We start from the raw sequence: 21,930 nt of genomic DNA on the forward strand, positions 1-21,930 counted from the left end.
ATCAAATTGACCATATATGACATGAAGAAGATGAAGAAATAAGACCAACTGAAAATCAATGTATTTTCTTCACAAACCTATAGTGTGGAGTGAGATATAATGATAACTTTTCGCTTACGTCATGCATGCCCAAAAAATGTGTAACAAGTCTACCTCCATGACATATTTCAGGTTAGATTCATTTCAGTGATTTTTACTTAACTTCAAGAGGAGACGAAGACGAGATCTGAAGAAACACTTCTTCAAACACTACATTTCAATGCTATTTCTTTGGTATGGAATGAGATAAACAACAATATTTCCCTTCTATTCCTGTGGTATGGAGTGAAAAATAATAATTTCAGTTCTCCTATCTAATACCGAAATAATGAGGGCCTTTCTCGACATATCAACTACTTTGAAACATTTTGCTGCCTTAACGTATCTGATAACCTTGACCTTTGACCTAGCTACCTGTCGGACAGTTCTCTTGTCATGCATGACAAAATGTCATGAGTTATCCTTCCGCGTTACTATATTACCTATACATCAATATTTGCCTGTGCATATACATTTATAAACCAACATGTCTTACTGATTGTAGACTAAGAACCTGTTGTTATTTGTCTAATTGGGTGTTTAGGGGTCAAATTTCTGCGAGGTTTATTTTCTTCAAGCGGACGGTTTTGTGACACGGCCAGGCCATTGTACGGCATAAACAAAGATTCAAGATGGCGGCAAAAGCTAGTGGACAAAAGAAAGAGATCAGTTATCGGGAACAGATGTGTGCAGGTAGGAACGAACTCAAGTCAATCATACAAGCAAATATGAACAACGAACAACATAGATTATTATACATTCTTTAATCTATCTTTATGCAAAAATTGACGTTTGTACTTAATTATATACGGTACAAAGTTACCGGTAAAGGTTGCAAGGCCAGACCAAGGACATTGTATACTATATAATGTCCTTGGCCAGACGAACTGCAACGTAAAAACGTCCATTTCATAGTTTTCGTACTTGCGGCAGGAAGATAGCAGAAATGAGCTCGTTCCATAGTTTCAATATTTCTGGGTTCAGGCTAAGTTGTGAACTACAAAGTCCAAACATAAACAGTTTGATACCATATGTTGCCATCATTGCCAACAACAAACATATTTGATAAAGAACACTGTTGTCAAAACAGTGGTAAAACATCAGTATAAAACCTGATGATGCTTAAGAAACGACCGTTACAGTTTTCAGGCAAATTACCTTTAAGATACTAGTAAACAAACGGTTTCGTTCGTCTGGTCTTACGAAGCTTCGTAGGGCCAGACGAACAAAACCGTTCGTTTACGGCAAAAAACGTTACGAAAGGATTTCGACGGGTCCAGGTAGGTCTTCACGTTTCTCATAATCTGATGTAAAATGACATGGAATACTAACATGGCTGAAAGGCATAGGAACTGTGGACTGTGGTGTTTTTAGTGAAGATATTGGGTCCGAGAGTTACTTCCGGGTATGCTTCCGCGTCGAATGTTATGGGGCATTTGCCTAGGATTGACCCCTGTGACGCTGTGCACTATGGATGGTTACTTTGCCTTTATTGTTGGCTCTAGCATACCTAAGGTTTGTCTCTTTCTGGAAAAAATAAGTCATCGCGATTTGCCGGGGAAAAATATGATGCCTTATATTCTACGCCAAATATTGTGCATTGCTTTTGACGGGAAAACAATATTTTCCCCTTAAATTTCCTAAAATTAGAAAGGTTGGAGACACAAATCTCAGTTGGGTTTGTAGCTGGTGGGATATTGTTCCGCGATATACTAGTACATATATGTTAGTTCTTTTACTTCAGAATTCTTTCCAGAAAGAGACAGTCGCTGGACTATTAAAAGGGTGTGGAATTAATCACCAAGCAGATCTAACGGTTACAAAGACCGTATCCAACCCGGGTTGCAATAAAACTCCCTTTGCCAGTTGGAAACGGTCTTTGCAACCATTAGATCTGCTTGGAGATTACCTCTTAATCTATCACAGCAGCAAGAACCGGTTGGATTGAATTGGATAGATTTTTTTACATGCAGCTGTTCGGACAATGTTCCACAATTGTCATTGACATTGTCCAAATACATTGGAATTATCAAGTGTCATTCTTTCGAGGTCTTATCATGTACATCTTAAAATATGTAGCGTGTATCCTCGACGCTTGCAGACGGCTATTTATTACCAAAGGTGTAAGTAGCCGCGTATACCTCTACGTTGGTGTCCCCATGTGTCCCTATGAAGTCACACAGAAACACGTTTAGATGTGAGTAAAATATATCGTCCGCCATGTTGGATTTTGACCTTTGACGTCATGAATTCTAAACCATGTAAGTTTCATTAAATGATCTTACATCACCTATGCTGTAGTCAATTTGCTTTCATTTATCCCTACTGCAGTCAATCCTGATGATCGTCAAGTTGTGTCCACGGTGACAGGACAAGTCCGTGGAACAACCACCCACACAACCGACCTTCCCGACAAACCGATCTACGCTTTCCTGGGCATCCCGTACGCAGCGCCACCTGTTGGAGAACTCCGGTACCGCCCGCCCCAGCCTGCCCTCCCGTGGGAGGGAGTCAGAGAGGCTGTGGAATATGGTTCTTACTGTCCGCAAAATATCAGTTTCTTCAATAAGATGGATCATGACATCCCAATGGAGTTTGGAGAGAACATGACCATGAGCGAGGACTGCCTGACAGTCAACGTCTTCACTCCTACTGTAGCAGAGGATGCCGCTTTACCGGTAATTTCGACCATATCTTATTCATAGTAAAAATTATATTCAAAATACAATAATATTTTGCCATAATGTCCTATTTCTAAACCCTAGTCAGAAGCTCCTTGAAAACACAACATAGAAACATATCTAATGATGTAAAGCCGCTAAGTCTAAGATATTTGATATTACTGTAATTGTAGTTATTAAAAAAAAGAATATGAATATCAATGAATCTGGAAATATGTTTTCCACCATGTATGATTATGCTTATGATTAAAGCTAGGTAACTTTCATTTGAAGGGATATGTTAGAATTATCAAAGTTTTTAACGTTGGTATAGTTTCGTCCGTCAAAAAACCTGATTGTTTGAATTTACCTCTGACAAATGCCTAATATTCTTCACAGGTCTTGTTGTGGATCCATGGAGGAGGCCTGATGTACACCATGGGGTCACCTCCTGGATGGGAGTCTCTTGCTGCTCACCAAGACGTCGTGGTGGTCTCCTTCAACTACCGTCTCGGTGTGCTGGGTTTCCTCAGCACGGGAGACGAGAACATGCCGGGAAACTACGGATTCCTGGATCAGGTCAGTGGCATAAACGGCAGAGATGATAATTATTGTTCTTAAAAAAATCACGTCTTTATTACTTAGTTTATGTACGATAAGTTGATATTCTTGCTTTACAGGTCCGTGCCATGGAATGGGTGAAGGAAAACATACGAAATTTTGGTGGGGATCCAGAAAGAGTCACCATATTTGGAGAGTCAGCAGGCGGTGTCAGCATCTCCTACCATCTTCTGTCACCCCTCAGTCTGTTCCAGAGAGCCATCTCACAGAGTGGTACATGGAAGCTACTTCCAGTCAACCCTCAGCCACTCGCAATCACCAAGAGGCTTGCAGAAAAGGCCGGTTGCGAGGCGGAAGACACGGCAGGTATAACTACCTGTCTAAGAAAGCTCTCAGCTGAGGAACTCTTAGAGTTATTCGGGACCTTAGGGCAGATGTATTTTACGCCGGTGGTAGATGGGACATTTCTGACGAATGACCCCGCGGATCTGATGGAGAAAGGAAAAATCAACACAGCAGATTATCTTATTGGTGTCAACAACCACGAGATGGGATGGGCGCAGCTGTCGGTGTTCATCAAAGGGAATCTTCGTGCGGGCATATCCCAAGAGCAGTTTGTCAAACTAGTGAAGACATCAATGTCATTTACCCATCCGGTGAGCACGCTACGCGTTTAACACTGACGTTGTAATATCTGGCGAATATACAACGTTTTACATAACAGGAATTTTTTTGTTAATGGCATTGGGTGACTATGAGGGACGGGGGACGCTATAGGCTGCTTCCCATACGTGTCTGGAAGAGCACGTGATATAAGTGAATGATCATTCGAATCTGATGAAGACTGACATCTCTTCACTGTGTTAGAACGCATTCTTAAAGTAGCTTACGGTTCACAATACACTGAGAAGTAATCATCATGTTTACTTTTCCATTTGGTATCACGCTCAGGGCAATCCAAACTCGGACAAAATGGTGGACACCATCGTCGCTGAGTATCGGCACCCGACTACACCCGACGACCCGCCAGTGATCCTGAACCAGTTTTCACACGTGATTGGAGATTCCACATTTGTAGCACCTACAGTGTTTGTTGCAGAAAAGCATACCGGTAAATAGCATTTGGATACCTGCGCTTTTGTATCACGATTATACGCATTGTATTTGTGTGCGCACATTTCAATTATCTTTCATAGATGATTATATGTTCAATCCAGTGAGATACCGATGTTTCTACGGTTTAGCATGATATATATTATTAGCATTTCATAAATGTTGTTAACTTTTCTTAATCCTGCTTGACAGATGCCGGTGCTCGTGTCTTCCTGTACGAGAACCAGTACCGACCTTCCATCCACCCGAACAGACCCGACTGGGTGGGATGTGACCATGCTGACGACCTTTTCATGATTTGGGGACTCCCGTTCTTAAAGGGACCTGTCAAAGCCCTTAACTACACTAAAGATGACAAGGAGTTTAGCCTCAACATGATGGCGTACTGGGCAAACTTCGCACGAACTGGGTACAGAAAGCTGGCTCCTTTATACACAAAGTTATCATGTCAAGTCAAGTAGCCTGTTTTGAGTCGACATCTATCAATATCCTGTTATCATTTATGTTCTTGGTACTTCGAGTTTTAACCTAACTACATTTAATGATCTATTACAGCGATCCCTCCGACTCCACCGGCGGACCCACTGACAGCCCCTCCCTGCCGACCTGGCCTCAGTACACACCTGACAACCCGGTCTACATGAAGCTGGACGTGGTGCCGACCACTGACGTTGGGCTGAAGTCTGAGAAAATGAAACTTTGGAACGAGATCATTCCACAGCTAGCTGCTGTGAAGAAAGATAAACTTTGAAATTTGACACTTTATATCATATATTTCATGAGCTGCAAGTGTTTGACTTTTATTGACTTGTAATTATGAACAAAGGAATTAAACTTTACGTCCAACACAAGAATGAATTGGGACTTACCCAAACTTTCGGCTCACTCTGTCAACTTTGTTCACGGAATGGACCCGTCTACTCATGGAACGTGACATCAGAGACACGTGACCGTAGTAGCGGGTCATACGTACCAAATAACTTTTGTCGCCCCCCGTCTCTGTTCAAGGTAGGCCTGTAGGCTCTAATGTAGACCGCCTTCTTTACTCTTCTTGCAAAGAAATCCGGTTCCGAATCAAGGTTGACGGGAACAGCCGAAAATTTGGGTAAGTCCCAATTCATTCTTGTGTTGGAGGTAAAGTTTAATTCCTTTGTTCATAATAACATCTACCAACACAGATAAACTTTCATGCTAAGTTAATACATTAACTTGATTTATCAACTACAGTAATTCCTGATTTAAGGGCAATAAATTTCTTGATGAAATGAGAGGGTACGTTTATAGTGTTTACAAAATCTCTAGTCGTAACCGTCGGGCCGGCCGCTAGCAGCGCGATTTAGTCGGGCTAATAGTATAGGTATGCAAAAGGTTTAAATAAATTTACCCTGGAGAGTGGAGTATTCTTGTCTTGTTTGTCACTGGTCGTATGTTTTTACATTATTATGATCTATGCATTTACTAAATCATTCAACAATCCAACTGAACTTTGCATGGAATAGATTAATTTAATGTATTTCTGTGTGTAAGCCATTTAACAATATCTCGGGTGTAAGGTATGGTTGATCATGTCAACAATCATACAATAAAACATCAATAGACAAAAATACTATAGCACTGAGGAAATATGAAAATTGTGTCATGTTTGTTGTTGTTTCTTGTCAACAAGTCTTGATCAAAATCATGACTGATTCACATTAGGTATAATGTGTTACTCTTTCACAAATGTATATACAAATTGCAGAACCAATTCTAGATTGGGTGAAATCAAGGAGGTGAAATCTAACTGAAACCAAGTCTATATTACTATATAACCTCCTTGCTGAAACATTCCCATGACTTGTTATGGGTAAAATATGACATCTATAATCAAGTATCAAAGTATAATGATACTTCGAAAGCAAAAGTTTCAAGACATTAACCATCTATATTGCTACAAGGATTAACCAAAATTAAACAATATTTATTGTATACTTGAACATGAAACTATCATTATGACAAGTGCTGTCAGTCAGCATGGCCATACCACAGACACATTGTACTAGCAACTACGACATATCAATTTGCATATTCTAATGCACATTCCATGTACAGATTTCTTACAAACATAGCTGATTCCAACAACTTTACTTTTTTGGAAAACCTTTTAGCAAGTATTCAATCTATTGATCATTTTGTTGCCCAGTTAAACCTATACAACAATACAGACTTCAACACTACAGATCATTACTTTTTACCAAGCTTTGAAAAAAGGACAAGGCACATATTTTGAAGCAGATTTACAAATTGTACAGCTCAATGTTGTGTTATACTAGTAGTAGTGATAACTTTGCTGGAAAATTCGTCACATTTCATGACTTAACAACTTGTGTATTTTAGATTTAAAATCGAAATTCTTTTCCCGCCATATAATTTTTCAAAGAGGAATAGTTGTTTGCAACAGTACAAAGTCAGTCATCGAATCTCAAGGATTTACTTGCATTCTTATCAATAAAGAATGTCTTAGTTTTGGGGTCTTGGGCTTCACTGTACCCAAGTCCTGAGACCTTTGCTTCAGTCATTTTCCTATTTATAGCCGTGTCAAATTGGGACTCCAACAATTTGTTTACACTAGACTCTTGGGACTTATCCATGGCCATCGTGGAATGGGGTGAGCCTGAACTGAACTTTGATTGGCTGGTTGATTTCCTGAAATTGAAAGGTGATTGGTTGTTTCCTAATGTAGTTTTCTTCTTGGCACTTGATTGGTTGTCTTTGTCAGGGGTGCCCTTCAGGCCTCCCATAAGCCTGAAGAACTTGTTCTGTCTTTCCACACTCCCAAGAGAGGCAGTGCCCCATTGGCCGGCCTTGACTATGGGTGTCGGAGACTGAAAGATGAAGAAGAAAATAAGTCAGCGCAAGTTCAACTTTCTCTTTTTAAATACTAGTAACACTTTCAGTGTCATTCAATTTTCTTTTCAAAATTTTACCACTGTGGCACAATAGTAGGTTGAGAATTGTATAACTAGGATAGCCAGGCTTCTCTGAATCTCCAACCAACATCTGCTTGGAGAATACTTATTTGCATATGTGCTAGCTATGCATCCCTCTTACATTCCAAGCAATCTTAAAACCTTGGGATCGGTTGATGCCTAAAATCTTTTTTTTCTGGCCTAACATGTTTTTTTCTGGCCTAACATGTTTTTTTCTGGCCTAAATATAATTTCTGTATGCTCACCTCAGTATTCACCACTTTTTCCTTCTGTACATCTACCCTCTTCCCCGTGACAGTTTCCACTTCTCTCTGTAGCTCTCTTCTCCTCTCTCTTTCCACATCCCCGAGACCGTCTGGGTTCCCCTCTTTGACACTTACAACCGTCACATTGTCATGACTGTTGTCGTAGGTGAATCCCACGTTTTTGTATTCCACCGAACTTTTTGTCTTGCCGTTATTGGTCGTGTACTTGCCATAGTCCCAACTTTCTGACGACTTTCGTTTTCTTTTTGATGGACTCTCTTCTTCACGTTTCACCGTTATTAAGGATGCTGTACTGTTAACTTGGTCAGATTGTTCCTTATTTTCAACAGTGTCTTTGGTGCTTTTCTTGTCTTTCTTTTTCTTCTTCTTCTTAGCTTTAGGTTCTGTCACAGATGGTTGCTGTTTCTCTTCTAGATCTTTTACTTCTTTAAACTTTCTTTTCTTTGCCTTCTTTTCAGACTTGACATCTGTTTTGGGGCTAGACTCACAATTGACCGTTGAGTCTTTGTTGTCTGACTCAGTCTTAACTGTGGCATCAGAATGGTCTGGCTTTCTTTTTTTCTTCTTCTTGGTAGGTCTCTCTTCTTCGTCAACTTCAGAACTGTTCACGGACTTCTTGAGATCCTTTTCTTTTATCTTCTTTCCTTTTGTTTTTTCCAACTTTTCAACATCACTTGTACCATACTGTTCATCTTCTTTTTGTTTCTTTTGTTTCTTCTTTTTCTTTTTTCCAGTGCCTTCTTCACTGGCATTACTAGTGCCAGCCTCTGACTGAGATGATTTCCCTTTTTCTCTCTTTCGCTTCTTCGTACTTGTCTGTTGTGGTCCACTTTCCACTGCCACAGCCTCAACTTTGTTCTCGGTTGATTTCCTTTTTCTGGATTTCTTCAACTTTGCATCGTTGTTATTTTGAAGGCTGTCTGGCGTTTTCAAAGATTTGGCTACAATTGTTACATCTGTTTTCTTAACCATTGAACTTACTTTTGGTTGATCATCTTCTACCACATTTGCATCCTTTTCTGTTTTCTTCTTAGCCGACTTTTTGGACTTCTTATATTTGACTCCTTCACCAGTGGTGCTTTCGGAGGCTGCAGATGCCTTCTTTTTTCTCTCTTTTCTCTCCTTCTTTGTAAGTTTCTCCTTTGTTACTGCATCTTCTATAACAATGCCCTCCTCTGTTCCTTTCCTCTTTTTAGACTTTTTAGGTTTAATTTTATCTTTAGGAGGACTGTCCGATGCAACTTCTATTGACATATCCAGTTTCCTCTTCTTTGAACCTGGTGACTTTTTCTTGTCTTCATCTTTGATTACGGTTACGTCCTCTTCCGTCTTGCTCTTCTTGGACTTTTTGTCTTTTTTAGTTCCAGCTTTTCCGTCATCTTGTGTTGGCGATACTACTTGCTTATAATCTTTCTTCTTTTTCAAACTTTTCTGCACTACCTTTTCTGCCTCGTCTTCATCACCGTGCGCTGCAACTACTTGTTTCTTCTTCTTTTCTTTCTTGGTGACTTTCATTTCAGAATCTTGGTGTTCAACCTTCTTTTTACCCATCATAACCTGTAAAAACGGGAAAACAGTATGTTAAGTTGGTTCATTGCTGATAAAAAAAGCTCAAGGAAGCATAGGAAAAACTAATTAGGTCTAGGTAGTACGTACTAGTATACAATTTAGACAACTAAAAATTATAGCAAATACTCAGAAACTTTAAGTGAGCCAATGTGTTGTAGGCTTTTTCGATCACTAACATGTTATCAACATTTTTCAGGTACGACTGAGGTGTGACTGAGGAGTTTTGGGTAGCCTGAATTCAATCAAGCCTCCAGTGACCGCTCGCCGCCATGTAACCGCCTCGCAACCCTCGCGGGGAGGGGGCAGAAATCCCCGGACAGCTGGAGTTTGTGTTATACAGACTAAGTTTGGGGATGTTATCGAAAAACCATTCATTAACCTTAATAACCCTTAATTTTTTTCTGGTAGTACCGAAGCAAATATACAAATGTAACTGCCTCCTTTGTCAGTACTGGACAACCAGTACGGAAGTGGTCGCAGAACAGGAGCTCCAGTACTGAGACTTTCTCAGTACTGGAATTCCTGTACTGGGCAGCTTCAGTACTGGGAACACTCCTTTCAGGACGGGAAACCGAGTGCTGAGACTTTAACGAGCGTCTAATGTTATTTTCAGGGCTGCATCTCTTCGATGCTTTTTTTCCTACTTCAAAGCTATTGTTTGGAAAACGTTCGAATGAAGAAAAAATAGAATAAAATACAGTATCACATTCTGTAACGTTTCAACGACGACAACATATCCCTGTGGCTTGTGCCTTTATCTGGAGAAAACGTACACTGAAATAATAATGTACTTTTTATTACCTACCAAAATCTATGTCCATAACCAAGGAACAAAACAGTACTACCTAAATGTTAGTATGTAACGTTTACAAGCATACCCTGAACCATAGTCAACCGTAGTAAACTTAGAACTTTCACAGTAGACTAGATAACTTTTTCGATTCCCATGCGTATTTCCATGTAATTGATTGTCTGCAATTAGCCTTCGGGCATGAACTTGCAATAAAGTTATTATTATTAAGATGTATGTAGACAACTAAATCCAAAACTGTCCAGTCGGTCCAATCAATGGATCATCCCAGTACTAATAGAACGTGAGTACAGGACGCCCAGTTCCGAAATAATTTGAGGTCTCGGCTTCCAGTACTGAAGAGTCACTATTTACTGGTAAATCCAGCACGGAACCCGTTACATCCGTAAATCGGCACTCGGTTCTCCAGTGCTGAATGACCTCCTCACTGGGTAACCAGTACCGAAAGACTTTTGACCTAGCCGGAACGCAAATCCGTACTGGAACCCGAGTGCCGAAAGGTGTTCAGCTCTGGAACCCGAGTACCGAAACAAATTCAGTTCTGGACGTCCAGTGCTGACAAAGCTTCGGTACTGGAATAAAGCCGTTCCGTACTGGAATTCTTGTACGGAACTTCCTTCCGTACTGGGGGCCGAGTATCGGCGCCATTTTCTCCAAGGGTTCCGTACTGGGTGCCCAGTAAGGAGCCGGTTACATCTGTACACCCGCGAGGGGCATCCTCAACGCTAGTGTAACCAGGTTTAGGAGGTCAGGGGTCAGCCCTGATCGAGGCCCCGGATGTTGAAGTTAGTTGCGTTGCGTTGGGGCAAGTTCAAGCAAGTTGTTACAGTTATTCGGTTTAGTTTAGAGCGTGCACGCTTAGCGATAGTTAGGTTCGAGTTCGACAACATAATCCATCACGAAGTTCCACCTTCTGTAGAGCCCACGGATACGAGGTAAGGACGATCAATACCTTGTTACATTGGTGTCAGAAGTGAACAGAAGAATCTGGAACGCGCGTCGGACAAAGAACAAAGAAACTCAAAATGGCTGCGACACGTGCAGAAATCAAACTCGCCAAGTTCTCGGGCCGTAACCTGAATTTCGGCTCTTGGTATAGGCAGTTTGCTCGCCTGGCCAGATTGCAACAATGGAAAGTAGAAAGTTACCCAATGTACCTCATGCTACATTTGGAGGGTCCGGCTCTAGAGTACGCCGAGAGTTTGGGTGACAAGTTGACAAACGACGTGGAAAATTTGCACACGGTGTTATCAGACAGGTTTGGGGCCGGGGAAAGGAAGCAAACCTCGCTCGACGAGCTACTGCACTTCCACAGGAAGGTCGGAGAGACACTACTCGACTATGAAATGCGACTGAGGTCATTGTTGCAGTACGGGCACCCCAAAACAGATGTAGCGGAGAGGGAGAAGATGGGGGTCAATTATTTCATTACCGGTCTGCAGCCCTCTAGGCTGGCAGAGAGGTTGGGCGACATTTTCCCTCGGCCGAATAACCTGAGAGACATCCGCCGTGCCGCAGCACAGCTGGAGGGTACGGAGAGCACTACGGTGCACATGGTCGCTAGCAATAGCAGTGAGGAGGCGCTAGAAGAAAGGGTGGCCCGGCTGGAGAGCCGAGTAGAGGGCATGGCGGGTTGCCTGACCCGAATTGAAGACGCAGTAACGAAGAGCGACACCGGAGTTCGTACCCCAAGCAACCCGGGAAATGACAACAACAACAACGGAAACAAGGCTGGTGGTAGTGACTACATCTGTTTCAACTGTGGTGGCCGTGCGCACATGGCAAGGAACTGCCCCAGCCCGAAGAAGTCGTCAAACTAGGGGGCGCTGGGGTGGGGGGTGACACACTAGCGCATATTAAGGAGTCACCCCAGAACAGTAAGTTGAATGATTCTTCTGATTGTGCCAACGATAATGAGGATTTTGAAGACAATGATCATGAAGATTGTGAAGCCAGGGAAATCAAGCAACTGTTATATTTAAATCTGGACATGTGGAATCAAAATTTGAATGCATTGGTAGATTCAGGTGCGGGGCCATCTTGTGTTGATAGCTCAGTTTGGGAAAAGGGTGGCAAAGTGCCCTTAAAGAATTGCTGGCAGAGTTTCGTAGCAGCGGGAGGTGGTGTACTTAAAGTGCTCGGTTCCGTGGAGGTGAGGATAAGGGTGCATGGTGCGGAGATCAAGAGGAAGGTCTATGTCGTTCACGGCTTGCAGGAGAGATGTATCCTGGGAATGGACTTTATGAGGTCAGTCAGAGCCGTTGTTGACACCGTAGGAGAGACCATCTCTGTCCGAGGCAGACCATGCCCCTTGCAAGTCCTGTCCATTCGCCCCAATGTCTGCAGGGTGAGTTTAGCGGAAGATGTTACCCTCCCGGGACGTCATGAAGTCGTCGTACCTGGATGCATACAAGATGCAAACCCTGGATGGGGAGGTTTTCTGTCTGCAGTGTTCGAACCCAACAGTTTGGAAGGGAAAGATAAAGTTGTGTGTGCCAGAACCGTGGTGATGCCGACCGAGGGGTCCGTGCCAGTAAGGCTGGTCAACATGTCGCCAGAGCCAGTGACATTACGGCGTGGTTCCAAGGTCGGACAGCTGACTCCTATGGATGGAGGGGAGGCTGAGGAAGTTGTACTGCCGCCAGCTGGCAAAGGCAGAACCAAGAGACGCACAAGGGCACAGCAAGTGTTGACGCTGAGGGGTCTGGCCACCAAGAGTTCTACTCCCGAGGCAGGAGAGGTGGATCGCATCCTGTCAGACCTTGGTCTGGACAGGAAGGACTTGAGCACAGACCAGCGGCGGCGTGTGTATAGGACAGTTGATCGATTTCAACATGTGTTCTCACGTGGACCGCTGGACTTGGGAAGAACTGACAAGGTCAAACACAAGATTGACACCGGTAGTGCCAGGCCAGTGAAACTTGCACCTAGGCGGTACTCACCCCACCAGCGAGAAGAGATGGCGCGCTGCCTCCAGGGCATGCGAGAGATAGGCATCATCAGGGAGTCACACTCTCCCTGGGGAGCTCCTGTAGTCTTGGTAAAGAAACCTGATGGATCAACACGATTCTGTGTGGACTACAGAAAGCTCAATGACTGTACACTGAAGGACGCATATCCCCTACCTAGGATAGACGACGCCCTGGACGCTTTGGGTGGAGCAAAGTACTTCAGTACCCTGGATCTGGTGAGCGGTTACCACCAAGTAGAAGTAGAGGAAAGTAGCAAAGAGAAGACAGCGTTCACTACACCTCTCGGATTGTGGGAGTTCAACACCCTTCCCATGGGCCTCTGCAACTCGCCCGCGACATTTGAACGGCTTATGGACTTAGTCTTGGCTGGACTCTGCTGGTCCTCCTGTCTTGTGTACCTCGATGATATTATAGTCTTTGGCCGTACGTTTGAAGAGCATTGGGACCGACTTGAGGCTGTCTTGCAGCGCCTACAAGATGCAGGGCTGAAGGTCAAGACTACCAAGTGTCAACTGCTGAGAGAGAAGGTGTCTTTCCTGGGACATGTAGTGAGTGAACAGGGGGTGGAGACAGAACCAGGGAAAGTAGAGGCCGTCAAAACCTGGCCGATCCCAAGTAACAGGGGAGAGCTCCGATCGTTCTTGGGCTTTTGCTCTTACTACAGGAGGTTTGTGAGAAACTTTTCAGGTATCGCGGCACCGTTATACCAGCTGGCCAACGACCGAGAGGGGAACTTTGAGTTCGGAGAGGAGGAAAAGGGGATTTTCAGGCAGTTGCAAAGAGAACTCACCACAGCCCCGGTCCTAGCCTTCCCCGATTTTCACAAGAAATTCATCTTAGACACAGATGCGTCAGATCGGGGACTGGGAGCTGTACTGTCTCAAGAAGTCAACGGTTGTGAACACCCTATAGCCTACCACAGTCGTACGCTGAGCAAAGCTGAACGGAAGTATTGCACCACCAGGAAAGAGCTGCTTGCTCTCGTTAACTCTGTATGGCATTTCAGACACTATTTGTTAGGTTGTGAGTTTACTGTTCGTACCGACCACCACGCCCTAAAATGGCTGATGACATTTAAGGAGCCTGAGAATCAAGTAGCACGTTGGCTGGAGACGTTAGCGTCATTCTCATTCACGGTTCAGCACAGAGCTGGGAAGAAACACGGCAATGCTGACGGGTTGTCTAGGATTCCCTGCCGACAGTGCGGCCTAGAAGATGCACCGACAGATGGCGTGATGTCAGTCCAGGTTGCTTCAGACCCCCCTGAGGTACTTGTACCTTTTGCAGCCGGTCAGGATATCAAGCAACAGCAGGCCGACGATCCTGAGATAAGCCCCGTGCTATTAGCAGTGGAGAGCGGAGACGAGACTGAACAACCCTCCCCACTCGGGAAGGAAGGCTTGCGCTATTGGAATGACCGAGAGAGGATGGAGGTCAAGGAGGGGGTGTTGTACCGGAGATTGTATGCTGATAACACAGACACCTCCTATCGGCTCCAGCTCGTCGTGCCAAAGACTCTGAGGGAACAGGTGCTCAGGGAATGCCACGGAGGTATTCTGAGTGGGCACCTAGGGGTGGATAAAACCCTTCTAAGAATGCGAGAACGGTTCTTTTGGTACGGGATGGCTACCGATGTCGAGCTACATGTGAAGGGATGTTCAGAGTGTGCCAAGAGGAAGACAGGGTCCCGGCGAAGAAGGGCACCATTAGTTCCCTCATCCCCAGGATTCCGGTGGGAGAGGGTGGCCATGGACTTTATGGGACCCTTCCCAGAGACCCCGAAGGGAAATAAACACATATTGGTAATATCTGATTATATGACGAAATGGGTGGAAGCTGTAGCGTTACCAGATCAAAAGGCGACGACCGTGGTGCGAGCATTGATTGATACATGGATCACCAGGTTCGGTGTGCCCTACCAGCTGCACAGTGACCAAGGGAGAGACTTTGATTCACAGATTGTCCACACATTATGCCAGGAGCTGGGAATTAAGAAGACAAGAACTACGGCCTATCACCCAGAGGGTGATGGCATGGTCGAGCGATTTAATAGGACGGTCTGTCAGATTCTTACCATGTATGTGAATGACTCTCACACTGACTGGGATGCCCGCCTTCAGTCAGCCTTGTTCGCCTACCGTACCAGTGTCCACTCCAGCACAGACTACACTCCATTCTTTCTCACCTATGGTGAGGAAGCAAGGGTACCAGCCGACGTCATGTGGCCTGTGGACAGGCCAGAGCCAGCTGGAGGGATAGACGTTCAGGCACAGGGGGTGAGAGAAGAATTGGATATGGCCTACAGAAGAGCTAGACAGAACATGGAAACGGCCCACAGGCGCCAAAAGGATGTGTATGACAGAAAATGCCACGGAGGAGGCTTCTCCGTGGGGGACCAAGTTTGGCTGTCTATTCCAGCCGTCCCGAGAGGATTGAGCAAGAAGTTCTTCCCAAAATGGAAAGGACCCTACAGAGTGGTGACACGGATGTCAGATGTTACCTATAGAGTCCAGCGAGTGGGAGGACGACAGAGGGTCGTAGTGCACTTCAACAGGCTCAAGGAGTACCATGTGCAAGAGCCGGAAGAGGAAACAGGAGCGAGAGCAGAAGATTCTTTGACAGATGAGTTACCTGCCGAGGAGACTCCAGCTGAGGATTCAGACGCAGAGTCGCTGCAGGATTGGGTGCAGTGTGACTCCTGTGACAGCTGGAGAAGGATAACAGCACATGAAGCTGCTGAGATAGATCCAGACGGAGAGTGGTACTGCTCAATGAACGAAGACCAGAGTCAAAATGTGTGTGACGCTCCAGCACCCACTACAACCCGCTCTCGACGCCGGGGGAGACCCCCGGATAGATTGGGGTTCTAAGACACGAGGACGTGTCTTCATAGGAGGGAGGACAGTGTAACCAGGTTTAGGAGGTCAGGGGTCAGCCCTGATCGAGGCCCCGGATGTTGAAGTTAGTTGCGTTGCGTTGGGGCAAGTTCAAGCAAGTTGTTACAGTTATTCGGTTTAGTTTAGAGCGTGCACGCTTAGCGATAGTTAGGTTCGAGTTCGACAACATAATCCATCACGAAGTTCCACCTTCTGTAGAGCCCACGGATACGAGGTAAGGACGATCAATACCTTGTTACACTATGCCCCTCGCGGGGTTTTGTTGAGTAATGTATAGATGTAGATCTGTATATTTGCAGTACCGTATAGCAAAATGATCATATAGTTAACTGTTACATGGGAACTACGATCATATGATGAACTAGCAGTAGCAGCTGGCAAAATATTATACACCGTTTTGTACTCCTAGATCACAAATTTCTGATTAAATCCCATATCTAAAATTCCTACGCACAGTATGCGACCTACAAGTAGAGATTGCACCCATTCAGAAGGGTCGTTAATCCATAGACTACGAACTAGACTAGCAAATCTTGTCTATGTCTGGTCTATATAGTATATAACCTCCGTGAAATTAGAAACAGGAAACATAAGGGGGAGGGGGGCACAACAACACATGTTCGACTTTGTTCGTACAATCAAACCTTACCTCTCATTGCAGTCTTCTTGAACTGGAAGTCAAATCTTCGCTTGAGATTAGTGCCGGTACTGTACTTTGTACAGACACCTAACTGCACTATCAGGGATCCCTTTGTATTCCTACAAAATTGCTTTAAAAAAGGACTTTAGTACATGCCACCACGCACACAGTGTCCAACATGCTGTGAGGGCGACAAAAGTGACTAAAGATAACGTAGGGACATAAATACGATCTAATTTTGAATATCGTCAATATAGATAATGTAAATGTGAAGATAATAAATTTTGATGATTTTTATTGCTCTTTTATTTGATAATGGATCAATAAAAGCCTTTTTCGAACATAATAACTTTTTTTAACATTTCGCTGCCTTGCCAGATTAACAACCTTTGACCTAGCTTCTTGCCCGAAACGTGTTGCCATGACAACATTATGAAATATCCTTCCGCGTAGAGTTAAATAGCTTAAATCACAATCATGTTTCTACTATCTGTAAATGCATATCAATATAACATCATATTGCATCAAATAGAGCTTCCATATGGTCGTTATTAGTCTAAATGGATGTTAAATGTTGAATTTCTGCGAGGTTTATTTTTCTTCAAGCGGTTGGTTTCGTGATGTGGCCAGGTCGTTGTAAGGCATAAACAAAGATTCAAGATGGCAGCGAAAGTTATCGGTGAAAAGAAAGAGATCAGTCTTTGGGACCAAATATGTGCAGGTAAGGACGAACTTAACTCAATTTGTACAGGTAGAAATACACAATGAACAATATAGATTTCTATACATTCAACTTATTTACCTGGTGTTGAGCTGTCTTGACGCAAAACTTAATTTTGTACTTGAAAGCCAAGTACATGTAAGTCCTTGGTAAGACCAGGAAAAACTTCAAAATACCTTTCCAGAAAAAATGTGGTCTTTCTAGGGCTCATGAATCTATTCTTCGGTGTTCCGACTTCTATGTTCTTTATTATTTTTTTGGTCGATATGGGGCGATGTTGTATCGTTTCAGGTATACACAAAATGAGTTCATAAACACTGAAACAGAGCTGGAAAAAAATATTATACCGGTACCCACTTAATTTGCAAAACAAGATTGAGACTCCAGAGAAAAAGTAGAATACTATAGTTGAGTGAATCACATATTGCACATAACAGAAATGAAGAGTTTCGAGCTCTGTTTGACATGTGCATAAATTGTTCATGGTACATGTACAAATCAAACCTTACTTGTTTTTTTCTTTGACGTTACCAAGACATGTAGAATACAAATAGTTATCTCTTAATTAGTCATCAATTTTTTCAGGTTTATAACATAACTCATATTTGTGTTCAATATTATTTCTTTACAGAAGTGGCAGCAACAAGACCCCCTTTTGAGCCTCCAGAAGATGACGCATCGTCTGTAAAGACTGATGTGGTTCAGTACGATGCCACCAAACACAACCCCGTCTTCTACGGCCGGATGTTCTCAAAGGTTCCCGCGGACAGCGATCCCTTCGAGTCGTTTGACCCGTCCACCTCACATCCCGCGTGCGTCGGATACTCTCTCGTGGATAAGCCTCCACCACCGCCCAGTCCTCCCAGTACACCACTGCCTGATCCTAGGCTATGTAGGTGTTAGTTCTCCATGAAAAATGGAGGTTATGATTATATCTTAGGCAACGTTTATCTGTGTGTTTCCGTGAACAAGATAACTCAGAAACAACTTGATGGATTGGTTTCATATTGCGTGTGTTGGTAGGTTGTGGTGAAAACTGAAAATGATTAGATTTTGGGCCCCCTGGCAGCCTTCCTAGGTACTGCAGCTGAACTTTTGTTTTTTTATATCTCCCGTTCTGAACATGTTATGGGATTTGTTTCATGTTGTGTGTGTTAGTAGGGTGTGCCAAAAACTGGAAATAGTTAGATTTTGGGCCCCCTGGTAGATTTCCTAGGTACTGCAGCTGAACATCATTTTTTGATATCTCGCTTTCTGAACATGCTATGGTCATGATTTTTGGGTGGTTGATTACTCTTGGGCTGAGAGTAAGTGGTGTAGTTTTATGCTCAGGGAGAAGTGACGTGACAGTGAGATGCAATTTTCTCTATCATTCATGTTAAAATTTGGTCTTTCTGAAAACATCTATGTTACAAAATCATTAAATCAAGTGTCTACTGTGTGTTTTTTGCTTGACATGTCACCGCAAAAAATTACAAATATGAAGCCAGCGTGACACCCTCAATCACTATTGGTTGAACGTCTTCTGTTTGTGAACATTTTGATGTTTACAGTATGATGATTATCTTATCCAGGTGCGCCCAGAGAGTACCTGGAACACTACATCTTCCCCGTCCTCCTGCCAGGCATGGTGGAGATGCTGAGGGAGGCGAAGAACCAGAGGTGCTTCGAGAGGAAGAGAACCAAGTTTAACGCCTGCGACTTCCTCACGGAGTGGCTCTACAAGTGAGTTCACATTCAACGACCTGCCTTATAACAATGAATTTTGAAATACATTCATTTATAACTTCAAACACTTACAAGTGACCATGTCCGTCTAGTAACATAATTTTTTTACCATTGATGCACAGTCAAACCTGTACAAGTGACCACCTCTACTATTAAGGACCACCTGGTCACTGATATACAGTCAAACCTGTACAAGTAGCCATCTCCACATAAGGCCAATTGCAATATGATCACTTTTGTTGGTACTTTAGATCCTTTTCCCATTGACAAGGGAACGGGTTTTCTGCACGTGAAAAATTTGCGCGTGAAAATTTGCGCGTGAAGAATTTGCGCGTGAAAAAATGAATTTCTTTAAAATGTGTCAGAAAATGTGCAGTATAATTTTCTTAGACAGGAAAATGTGATCCCATGATACAATTTTTCATCAGACACCTGAATTTATGGTTTCAAAACTTTTGATTTTTTTGTCCCTTGGGAATAGGTCCCTTGGGAATTGTTAAACTTTTGGGGGCTTGAAACCTAAACATTTTAAAATCACTTAAATCTTTCAGAAATACATAGTCAACTTATTTATATAAGGTTTTGTATTGTAAAATTTAACTATTTGAAGCTTTTCTCCATTCTATTAGCCTAATTTAATCTTTTCTCAAGCAGATTCTTTCACGCGCAAATTTCAAACTTTTTTGTGCGTGAAAACTTAACATTTGAAAATCACTTAAAAAACACTTGAAGATTGAAAGAAAAACATTTTGAACTGTAGAATGCAACACTAAGATACTTAGTTCCATTGTGGCTCATCTTATTTCAAGTTTTAAGCTTAAAACCTCCAAAAAGGTTTTAAATCCCTTAGGAGTCAGCTTAGATATTCCCAAGGGACCTAAAATTCAAATCCAAAATTCAGGAAACAGATGCAAAATCATATCATGGGGTAACATTTTTCTGACTAAGAATTTTGTAGTGCACATTTTCTGACACATTTCTTGAACTTTATTTTTCACGCGCAAGTTTTTCACGCGCAAGTTTTTCACGCGCAAGTTTTTCACGCGCAAATTTCTTACGCGCACAAAACCCCAACCCATTGACACAAGCATTAATAATCCTGTCGATAGTGACCACCTGTCCACATTTTATTGATCGGTCCCCTGAGTGGTCTTGTAGAGTAGCTTTGACTGAAGTTGCATTGTAGGAAATTCGGACGTAGCTAGATTGGTGTTTTCAGCTAAGATAAAAAATTAACCGAAAATGAATTGCATGTCAGGCTAACAAGTGGTTAGTGCTATAAGTATAACCATTGATAAGTTCCAGGATATGTCTCATCAGCATAATTCTTTATTTATTTCAAATTTTCAATGCTCTGTGTGTTTGTATCTGATAGGATGAATCCTCAATACGGAGCAGACAGAGGTGACATCACACTCTTTGAAATTCCGTTTGTCAAGAGCTGGCTGGAGGAACAGTAAGTGCTTCAATTTCCTTCAACTGTCCTGAAATTGACTAACAGGAAAAAATGTGCATAGATTTTCAGAAAAAAATATAGTGTGTACATTGATACATGTACATTCAGCCGGCTTTATATTCCTTTAATTCAGAATGTTGAAATATACTACCTTTTTCCTAATGACACACAAAATGTATAAAAAAACAAACTTTTAAAATCATTTAAGATTCAAAATATTTGATGCCTTAAAGAATTTCTGTTGTTCTACCTTACTTGCTGAACAATTTATCTTTTTTATGAAAGGAGCAGTACATGTAATAATAAACAACCATGTACTTCTTTACAAGACACTGCTCATATGATATTTGTTGTTTTCAATCCCCTCAGTCCCCGCCCCCCTCTGCCCCTGTCTTTGCTGTTGTCTGATGAGGAAGCGGCCACCATTATCCAGTCATTCTTCAGGGGATACCTGGTAAGTACAACATGGAAACATCGGTGGGATACCCACATAACTGCAGCTGCTTTCTCATTGGCTACACTGCTAATTTTGATTGACAGCTGGAATTGTTCTAATTATAACATTAAATTTTCAGTTAAGTATTCAACATCATTGTTTATAGAACAAGAAGGTTGAAACCATTGTGATGACATACTACTTCTAGATATCTTTACCGGAGAGACGCTGCAATGCCGAATTGTATCGCCGGGTGGCCTCACTGCACAGCACAGTGAACCTGCCACTCTCTTTTTGTAAACAAAAAAGAAATTTTATAACTTATAAGACATGAGATATTTCAAGCAAATTAAACATTTGAGGCATTGTTTTTGGTTTTGATTTGAAGACAGGTCTCATACCTATGTTCTCATACAGACAAGAAGAGACCCTGAGGTTCAGGAGTTGCGTCAGTGGCAGCGTGAACTCCGCGAGGAAGGAGAGGACATCTCCATCAAGGTCGAGGAGTTCTGGAGAAAACATGAGCCTTCGGAGGAGGGCCACGATCCTACGCAGAAGACCAGCCCAAAAGGAACCCACAAGACATCAAGTTCGGGCAGTCCCAGGGGCTTTAAGAAACAGAGAGCATCATCTGGGATATCGGCTGTTACGTCAGAAGTGTCTATCAGTATAGAGCCCCCCTCCCCACAACCACCTCAGAGTCCTGATGTGTAAGACTTTAGGAGGAAGAAGTTGTATAATAACGAGATGCAGTCAACTTTAAGAAAAACACACTATATTGTTTGAAGTACTGTAAATACAAATCTGGAAAGGGATTTGCAAACAAATGATACTATTATGAAAAGTTACTGTATGAAATATTGTAAGCATATTACATTTGAAGGACTATTTCATGAATTTCTATTAACTTTTCATAGTTTTCTGTGCTTGTGTATAGAGTTTCTATTGATGTTTTGTTACGAAAAGTTTAATATACCATCATATGGTAATTTTTGCCAAACTCATATTGTTTCTAAATGCAGTAAATGAAAGCTATGGTGTATTTGTGGGAGA

The 21,930-nt window shown here is 42.7% G+C and overlaps 4 protein-coding genes across 4 annotated transcripts; 3 read left to right on the forward strand and 1 right to left on the reverse strand.

Moving 5' to 3' along the window:
* Positions 1 to 664: 664 nt before the first annotated feature.
* On the forward strand, positions 665 to 5,165 carry LOC136440366 (fatty acyl-CoA hydrolase precursor, medium chain-like). The gene is made up of 7 exons (XM_066436375.1): positions 665 to 771; positions 2,410 to 2,756; positions 3,138 to 3,317; positions 3,419 to 3,955; positions 4,251 to 4,410; positions 4,605 to 4,821; positions 4,968 to 5,165. The coding sequence occupies exons 1-7, from the start codon at positions 711 to 713 to the stop codon at positions 5,161 to 5,163; spliced, it is 1,698 nt and encodes a 565-aa protein (XP_066292472.1). The 5' UTR covers positions 665 to 710; the 3' UTR covers positions 5,164 to 5,165.
* A 727-nt stretch (positions 5,166 to 5,892) lies between these two features.
* On the reverse strand, positions 5,893 to 16,718 carry LOC136440364 (uncharacterized protein DDB_G0286299-like). The gene is made up of 3 exons (XM_066436373.1): positions 16,546 to 16,718; positions 7,627 to 9,204; positions 5,893 to 7,276 (listed from the first exon to the last, which is right to left on the reverse strand). Exons 2-3 carry the CDS (start codon positions 9,199 to 9,201, stop codon positions 6,860 to 6,862), a joined length of 1,992 nt encoding a protein of 663 aa, XP_066292470.1. The 5' UTR covers positions 9,202 to 9,204; positions 16,546 to 16,718; the 3' UTR covers positions 5,893 to 6,859.
* Positions 11,053 to 11,847, forward strand: LOC136440672 (uncharacterized). The gene has a single exon (XM_066436769.1). It carries the CDS (start codon positions 11,053 to 11,055, stop codon positions 11,845 to 11,847), a length of 795 nt encoding a protein of 264 aa, XP_066292866.1.
* Positions 16,719 to 17,104: 386 nt separating the features above from the next.
* LOC136440150 (IQ domain-containing protein K-like) lies at positions 17,105 to 21,704 on the forward strand. Its single transcript, XM_066436004.1, has 6 exons — positions 17,105 to 17,257; positions 17,889 to 18,149; positions 18,832 to 18,982; positions 20,361 to 20,441; positions 20,811 to 20,895; positions 21,295 to 21,704. Exons 1-6 carry the CDS (start codon positions 17,197 to 17,199, stop codon positions 21,589 to 21,591), a joined length of 936 nt encoding a protein of 311 aa, XP_066292101.1. The 5' UTR covers positions 17,105 to 17,196; the 3' UTR covers positions 21,592 to 21,704.
* The last annotated feature ends 226 nt before the right edge of the window (positions 21,705 to 21,930 follow it).

Source organism: Branchiostoma lanceolatum, chromosome 8, assembly GCF_035083965.1.
Source record: "Branchiostoma lanceolatum isolate klBraLanc5 chromosome 8, klBraLanc5.hap2, whole genome shotgun sequence".
NCBI lineage: Eukaryota > Metazoa > Chordata > Leptocardii > Amphioxiformes > Branchiostomatidae > Branchiostoma > Branchiostoma lanceolatum.